General features: G+C 39.1%; 1 protein-coding gene across 1 annotated transcript in view; it reads left to right on the top strand.

The window, feature by feature from the left end:
- Positions 1-8329, top strand: part of LOC113009375 (calcium-activated potassium channel subunit beta-4) — a 41334-nt gene extending 33005 nt beyond the window's left edge. The window contains exon 4 of the mRNA XM_026147639.2: positions 451-8329. Coding sequence (XP_026003424.1) covers positions 451-775 — 325 coding nt within the window. The 3' untranslated portion in view covers positions 776-8329. The remainder of the gene's footprint in view (positions 1-450) is intronic.
- The last annotated feature ends 726 nt before the right edge of the window (positions 8330-9055 follow it).

Raw genomic sequence — 9055 nt, forward strand, 5'->3', positions numbered from 1 at the left:
TAACATTAGCTATACTACCTAAATGAATAACAACATAAACACTTGTTGAGTTAAGCAAGCTAGTCATTAAATATACTCCGAGTGAGGCCCATGGACCTTAACTGCATTCTTTCTAATGACCAGCAGGGGGCAATTCCTCTTATAGAAAAAAATCATTGTCATTACTGTGGAAAAATTACTCTACTGCTCACCTGATTCGGCACTTTCAAACAAAGCTTTCCTGATGGGATGTGATTAAGGGGGTGCTTGCTTCTATCTTGCTTTCATTGTCTGTAACATGAAATATTAGTAGGAAGCCTTTAATTTTAGTGACAGGAGATGGTTTGGTATGAAAAAGGAGTAAAAGTAGAAGGACCTGCAGGAGGTCAGTGAATTAACAGTCAATCCCAAGAGTAGTGTTTTAACACCATGTTAAATTCGTGCTTTTACTTTTTCTTCTTTTTATTTCAGGCCTGATGACGTGTTGTGGCGCCGTTCCCATGACACCAGTGTCCTGTTACACTGTGTTCTTTGGCCAATGGTTTCCCTCCTTCTGGGCACACTCATTGTGCTCCTGACGGTATGTGCTCGCTCCCTGGCTGTTCGAGCCGAGGCCCTCCAGAAGAGGAAGTGCTCCTATGAGGTCTGCCAAGACCTGTCTGCCATGCCACCTGACCGCTGCGGCAGCAAGGCCAGAGACCCACTCACGACAAACTCTGACCCCGAGCTGTCATCGCCCTCAAGGACCCTGCCGCTGTTTGCGGTCCCAGTGCGGCGCAGAGATCGGGAACATTAGAGCGAGCAGAAAGATGTTTCTTCAGCATGAAATCACTAAGAATGCCAATGAGCCGGTGGGCGAAGTCGACTTAATGGCTAAAGACGCCACCAACAACCCATTGCTGTCCGGACTGGTTGGTATGATCAGAATGTTTGAATGAGGTGAAGATGAGGGGACATCCACTGTTGCCTATAGATTTCAGCAGGAAGACTATACAAAACTTCAGACTTTTTCCTGATTTTAGCTTAAAGTGGATCAGTGGAAATCTTCTGACTAGCAATGAAAGGCTGTTTAAATGAGGGTAGTTGGTGTTGGGTACTGATAGCTGATTCTACTTTGGGTCTGGTTTCTAGTCATCAAGAAACCCAGACTTATTAAGTTCTGGTGTTTTAAGGGTCTCTTATCAAGTATCTTTATCTGTTATACTTGTTCAGTCATTTCAGCTTACTTGTGAGCTCCAATATTTGGATTATATAATTTGTTATAGACCAGCTATATAAATAAGTTTGTTCCAACTATTAAATGGGAAAAATCTGTATTCATCAGAGATCTTTCAGTGATCATCCATCAGTTTCTGGCTTCGTCCAGCAGCAACTAATCACATATAGAACAATATATGTTCAAGATATTCTGGGAATGGGCTAAAAGTTATTTAAATTTAACCATCTCCAGTTCAGATTATTGAACTGGAAGTCCCATTATGACCTACTTTTGCCTCAGCGATGAGAGCTGGATCTCCTCCAATCTCAAAACGATAAACACTGATCTTAATTTCAATTTTAGAAAAGTGGACAAAGTTGGATTGAGGTGAGTCTGGCAAATACACTGTTGCAAGAAAATGATTGAGATCAGCCAAATTTGAATCAGGTAGGGTTTTTGATTCTTAGAAATTTTGACACCTTGTGCTGATCTTTGACTTGTGTTTTTAAGTTGTTATACAAAGCATGAAAGCTGAGATTCTATCAGAGATTTAGATTTAATAGGATGCTATCAAAGCCCAACCCAAACCCTCGCGCTGTGATTGATGATGCAGTCAGGACAAGACAAGCATAAGGACTGACTCTTGGGAAGTAACTGCTCTTCTGTAGCTCTCTTATTAATGTAGTTTCCCTTCAAGTCCCAGTAGCCATGAATGTTTCTTAACAGAGGTGCAAAGTCCTGATGTTACCTTCAGGATTGTCTCTGCTGTTCTAGCTTGTGCAACTCAAGGCAGTCTTTTGCTGAGAATTTCTTTCATCAGTCTTCTAACAAATGAGACATATTACATATGTGAAGATAAATAGTTGTCTACTACAGCACTTTTATAGTACAATTTGAACCCTATAGGAGCTTAGCAATGATTTTGTTTTGATGAAAAAAGTTTTTACCAGCACACAGTCACAACTGTTGTTTTCTCTTTGATTTGTATCAATGGTCATAGAAAATATCTGGATTGTTTAGTCGTCTCTTGTGCTCTTGGTTGTTTACTGGGGGGGGGGGGGGGGTTGTGCAAGATGTTTTTAACCTCGTAACATCTGCCAGATCACTAGTTTAGGTTCACATCAACTTTTCCTTGTAATTTTCACCTGTTTTGCATACACAAATGGACATAACTGAAGAACTGTAAGACTGTGAGACTGACATTTAACTCTCATTTAACAACTCTAGTTTTTGAAGCCCATATAACCCTAAAGTAGGGGTCCCCAACTCCAGGCCTTGAGGGCCGGTGTCCTGCAGGTTTTAGATCTCACCCTGGGTCTATACACCTGAATCAAATGATTAGTTCATTTCCAGGCCTCTGGAGAACTTCAAGACATGAGGAGGTAATTTAGCCATTTGAATCAGCTGTGTTGGATCACGGACACATATAAAAACTGCAGGACACCGGCCCTTGAGGTCTCGAGTTGGGGACCCCTGCCCTAAAGTTTACACTAAAAGGTTTGCCAGGTACCTGGTGGATATTAGAAGGTTAAATCCAGTTGGTTAAAACAGTCTTGGAATATTCTGGAAATACTTTCAGAGTCAGAGTTTCCAAAGACCTTTTTGAAAGGTCGACTGGTGTGGGTTTTTCTAACATTTTGGCTGCTCAGCTCTGTGACTGGATTTTAAGGTAAAAAGTGAAGAGGTGAAAAATATAAAGAGCCAGTAAAAGGCAAATAGACGGGTATTTTTAAATCAATATTTGGAATTCAATTTAAATAATTAAACCTGCACTATTAATTTATGTATTCAAATACACTGGTGACTCATCAGAGTGCCCATTAGTGGATCCTATTGCTTCAGGGACTCGAATCCTCTATAGGGTTGACGATGCAAGAGCTCTTTGAACCGTGAAGGTGTTGGCAGACAGCAGGGAGCTCAGCAGAAACAACCACAGCTAATGTTACTGACAACGTTACCCTTCAAGTCGCACCCAAAAAAATACAAAGTTCATGTATTCAGCTCAGTAAAATCAGCTGCACCACAGTTTCCCTTCAAAGTAGAGTGTAAAAGAGACCAGGCGCCTGCAAGTCAGTTATAACTTTTTTACTTTAAGATATAAAGCATCCTGAAGCAACTGACAGATTACTTTTGTCTGATACTATATAATTAAAAGTGAATGTTGGAGGTAGAACATTCTGTGGTCTAAATTTGGCAATTTATTATTTCCTCTAACTGGGCTGAAACTGCCCTAATTATGTCAAAAGAAAGATGTTAAACGTGCTGTCCCATTTCACTAAGCCAGGTTTCCATCCAGTTGAAACCAAACCTAAAGCAAATCATGAATGAATCATGAGTTGGTTCATCAAAATGCACGTGGCTTTAACTTACCGGTCAGTACCATTAAAATAATAAGACACAAGGCAAAAGCTCAAAAGGTGGAAATGTAAAGTACACTTTTGCTATTATTATTATTATTATTATTATTATTATTATTATTATTATTATTATTATTATTGTTGTTAAGGTTTTCAATCCTTCTATGGACATTGAAGTGGTGTTTCAAGTACATCATAAGTCTCTTTAATTGAAACATCACCAATTTTGTCATATTTTGGTGATTATGGATTAGACTACTAGTTCTTAATGTTTTTTAGTCTTCAATCCTTCTATGGACATTAAAGCTAAACACCATAACTAAATATTACTCTATGAAAAATATCCATAAATGGATAACTTTAGATCCCAATGTTATCTACAGGACTGCAGTTGTCAGTATAGGGGTTCTGGCCCATTAAAACTGCATTTTAAAGTATTTAGAAGTAGAATTCTACTTTAATTTGTGCCACATTGTTCACTTTTCAACGCTTCAAAACAAAGCAAAGCGTCAGTAAGTCTAATTAGGAGGACAATAACAAGGTTGTGGTAGGATGTTAAACAGACACGTTGTTGCTTGGTATCACTCCAAGGTAAAAAAAAAAACGACACATGCCCATGGCCCGGGGTTCCCTCCACATGCTGCCTTCAGAAGTAATGAGGACAGAATCTAGACCATGTGAGTAAAGTGTGCGGGTGCTCGGGGGATTCTCTGTGCTGCAGATGGTTTCGCTCGGCTTCAACCCTGATTGTACAGGCAGGAAAAACCTCTGAGCTGACAGCTAAGGGACAGGAGGCTTATAGCTTGTACGTTATACAGGTACCCACAGAGGCAGTATGTACTGCTTCCACAGAAATGTCTCACAAAATCTTCTTATTGGTTCCCAGTCATAATCAGCTTGTGAAAATTTAGAAATATTCAAATGTACCAAGGAGCACTACAATAAATTCCAGCTCAAATTATTTCTTTTTTTGATTTCCTGGACGATGAACATTCATCCTGCTATCCATTCTCTTCCGCTTATCCAGCTCAGGGTCAGAGACTAGTGTGCAGCTCGGTGCCCTAACAGAGATACATTACACAAAAAAAGGCACCGGGCAAACGTTCAAACATTGTTTTATCTTAAATAACAGTTTTACAAATTGGCGAAACAAGAGTTAGAGGCTTTTTCAGTGAAAGTTTTAATCCTCCTTAACAGTCCATAACAGTTAGGATCTAAATTAAATAAAAATATTTAAGTTATTATGTATCATATTATTATGTGTCATACACATGCTAATACTGGATCATAAGGAAGGATTTATTTGTGTGTATAAAATTTTAATTTTGCACTTGGTATGATTTATGTTAATTTGAAGGGCCACCTGAGTATAGCAAAGTATGTAAGTTAATTAAGTGTTATTCTTTTATCTTTTATTTCTCGAGTCAACAAAAGAATCAGAAGTTTAAAAATTTTGGGAGCAGTAAACGTCTTAGCCTCATATGCCACAGGAGATTTTGAGACTTGAAAGTTGGCCTTTGAACTTGCAAGTCTGGAAATGGCTGATCTATATTAATACAGCATCATATTTAAGTAGAATTATGTTTCAAATTTTGCTAAATAAGAAATCACAAACACTTGTTTTGAAGGCATCAGCAATTCCTCTTTTGATTCGTGATGACGTTCCTCCATGGCAGCAGTTGGCACCCCACGTCACGTCCTGTGGAAAAGGCAGCCATGTTTGGTGGTGCTGAAGCCTCTCTGCTTTTCTCATTAAACGGTCTGCAAACTGTAACGATGCTGAGCAGCAGACAGCAGGTGGTGGAGAAGCTGTAGGGAGTTTTAATTTGAATATCTTCACAGCTCCCACATGTTGGCGAAGACATTGAAGTAGCTTCTCAATCTGGATCTGTTCAAGAACGATCAATGTGAAACATGTTTCAGGAAGTCTGCAGAGCTGCTGGGACATGTGATGTTTGGTTTGCACAGCTGTGTTTGCCTGGTGTTGCTGGTATTCGTGACAGTTGCTGAGGGAAGAGTTTAGACAAAAAATTAAGTGCTTTAAACATATTTAAGCTCATCTCCAGAAACGCTCTGGGTAAAATTACTTAATTTTCTGCCAAGTAGCAGAGTTAACAATAGACCTGCAATCACGAAGTGTGATTCATCTTGTATCAGGGGGAGTTTTTAATCATCAACTGTTGTTTCCAAATGTCTACCACCGCCTTTCAAACATGCCCAGCAGTCTAAATTCGACCCTGCTTTAAGCAATATTTTTGCCAAGCTGTTCTCTGAGCGAGTGAGCTGTTATTGTCCTGTCATCTCCTCCTCGGGTTCAGCTAGGAGACTGCCATCATGTTTCGTTGTAAACTTGAATTTTGCTGCTGTAACACATTTTATTCACATCACTTTTCATGAGAACGTCCATCCTGTCTTAGATTTGTGTTGACTGTTGGACACCTTTTAACCATTCCTTAAAAAAGCCTGAGAGCATGAATGTATTGTTTGTTTAATACGTCAGATTCATATCTGATTGTTCTTTGTCTTCATCAGTGATCTTTGTGCAAAATTCAAATTTATTCACAAGTGGCGTTCCTCTAATGTCCACTTGAGGCTCCAAAAATGAGCGTCTGTCTCACTTGCAGCACAATGACCCAAATATGTGTGTATGATGACGGGAGGCTTTAATTTCTGATCTTAAGGAAACTGAACAGCTGTGGAAAAAGCTGAAAGTCCACAAACCTGAGAACATTGGTGGGACTTCTCAGTCTGCTGACCCATGAGAAATCAGAAGGTTACCCCTGAAATTAATTAATACCAAGCAAGAATTCAGTTTATTCTCTGTATTTTAATTGTAGAAAGACCTTTTCTCTCAACAAAAATTCATTGGAAGTCATCGCTTAAGGGACAACACATGGGTCTGAAAAGTAAACCCAACATGGAAGTACCAAAAGCTGCAGTTCCTTTAACGTCCAGCAGGGGCGCCAGCAGTTGGTCAGTACCCATAGACTCCCATATTAACACTTTACAACAGAAATAAACATGTTTACAGCCTGATACAATCACTGAATTGGCCTTTATACTGTATTCACCCTTTAGTTTGTAACTCATCTTTTTAAATTGTATTAAGGTTTAAAGTTTGCATTGCTGGGGTGAGGCCTCTTTGACTGACAGGTGGATAGTGACACAGGTGGCTATAGCTGCTAGCTGTTTGCTAGGCTTCGCTTCCGCTAACTGGTCTCCCTGAACTGGACCTCTGTTTGTACTGTTGGAGCCGTTTGGAGCCTTTTAATGATGTTATCCGACCAATAACATGGCTGCTGTGTGATTACTGTACTAACAGACTGTCTAAAGAAGCTACTTAATGTAGTCTGCCAACAAAGCCAGCTCACGTTGGCTAATAACATATCCAAAGATGGTACTTCTGGTTCTAGAAACAAGATTATACATATAGCACCTTAGTGTGCCACCACATTTCAAAATTGAGTTGAACCATCTGATGCATACTGTCTGTCTGATGCTCTTCAGAAACCTGTGAAGAAAAACAAGCTTTCGTCTTCTGGTGTCCTGTGTGAGACACCCGTGACCCTAACACACTTTCTTTCTAGCACAGGATGTCTGGTTCCCACGGGCACTTCTCTGGAGTGCTTCCTCATGGAGAGTGGTCCATCCTAATCCCCTAATTAAGATAAAAAGTCTGAGCTTGGCTGGGCTAATGTTCTCCAGACCGTTTAGGGAAACATAAACACCAGTTTACAAAGATATTGTGTCAGTCATTTAAACATGTAGGGGGAATAACCACAGATCCAGTCACAGTGAGAATGAACAGTTTGACTCCATGAATGTAGAGAGGCAGAAACACGACTGAGTGATGTAGCGTCATTAAAACATAATCAGTGCCTGAAGGAGTCAATCAAAAGTCATCAATTCTTTACCTTTTCTGCTTCTTGGACCCTTTCTTCTATTTGTACAGCTGCTCCTTTTAATACTTGTCCTTGCTTGCTTGCTTGCCTTGTTTTTGCCACTTTTATCATTTTAATTCTTCTGATTCTCTCATCTACTTTCTTTCTGCCCTTTTCTCCAACATTTTCTCTTTCCATTATGCTGTTGGATAAAAACTTTCTAAAAACAAAACAAAAACTAAGGGATCTGAAAGAAAATTTGTGCACACTTTGAATCTGTTTCTACCGTTAGCTCCTGTTTTTCTTCTTTAACACCATTAAAACTTCCTTATAATCCAGGATCCAGCTGTTTAAAAGCCATCATGCCGTCAATGAATTTCATTTGTCCTCTCCAAAGAAAATGTAGCTTTTGTAGCATTTATGTGTATTTTCGTGAGACTTGATGAGGTTTTATTGTCTCTGTTTGAGGTCTCCATGTTAGATTTTCTATCTAAAGCCATATGCTAAGCTGTGACCTGCAGTAGCAACTAAACGCTGTATTTAGCTTCTTAACACAAGCAAACGTTTCATTTCATTCTGACAGATGTTTCGGTTTTAATCCACAATGTAACAGTCAGTGACTGAAAGGTGGATGATGGTTAAATGTTTTAGTTCTTCATTGACTGTTTCTCCATAATTATTCTCGGTGTTATTCTAATGACTGTCAAATCATTTCTGTTTTTTGTGTTTGGATCATGCCTCTGTACTAAGAACTGTGTTGTCTGCAGGTATCTTGTCGTCTCTCCATCTTTTTTGAACCTCAGCACTGTATCATGTGACCCAGGTAGCCGCTTCGCCCGTGTTTTCACGATAAAAATGATAACTATTGTGCCTCATAGAAATCTTTAAATAAAAACAAACTTTTTGTCTTCAAAGCCTCGCCATAGAAGATTCTTTTTTCATTTTCAGATCTTCGTGACTTTAATTTATTGATATTAGCTTCACAGAAGCAACTGTGGCTAATCAAATTAAATGTGTATATGAGAATATCAGTTATCTATCAATACCAGATATAGGCGTTTACTTGCTAATGATAGCTCTGTTTATGTTACAAAACACACCGTTCCTAACTGATCTCAGAGTTGGCAGCCGCTTATATAGCATGCTAGTCCAGAGATTTATGCACAATATGCAATTAATCAGAAATGGCTGCTGGTCTTTCAGCTTAACAAGCTCAAGCTCAGAATACAAACTCTAGTGGCTCACAGTCAAGCAGAATTACAAGGTGACAGTAATGTAAAGGATGGTACTAACAGAATGAGAGTTCACTTTCACTTTGACATATTTTAAATGACGTCTATTTTTAGATTTCACAAGATAAACACTTGCTTTTCTTGACCTGGTGGTATGTTGCTGGTGTTTGCATGAATTGGCTAAACGTATCTACTCAAGATAGTATTTTACAATAGCCTTGAGATTAGTGTTTCCATTGTTGGTTTAAAAAAAAACATATGATGAGAAGGGGCAAGTCTGACTATGAAACCAATTGGCCATTGGTTAATCACAAATCAATAGCCAATGAACATACCATGGATAATCCTTCATTTTGAAACAGAGTTTAGAGTGACTGAGCCCATAATCTCTGTAGGACTAAACTAAGT

Source organism: Astatotilapia calliptera, chromosome 17 (assembly GCF_964374335.1).
Source record: "Astatotilapia calliptera chromosome 17, fAstCal68.1, whole genome shotgun sequence".
NCBI lineage: Eukaryota > Metazoa > Chordata > Actinopteri > Cichliformes > Cichlidae > Astatotilapia > Astatotilapia calliptera.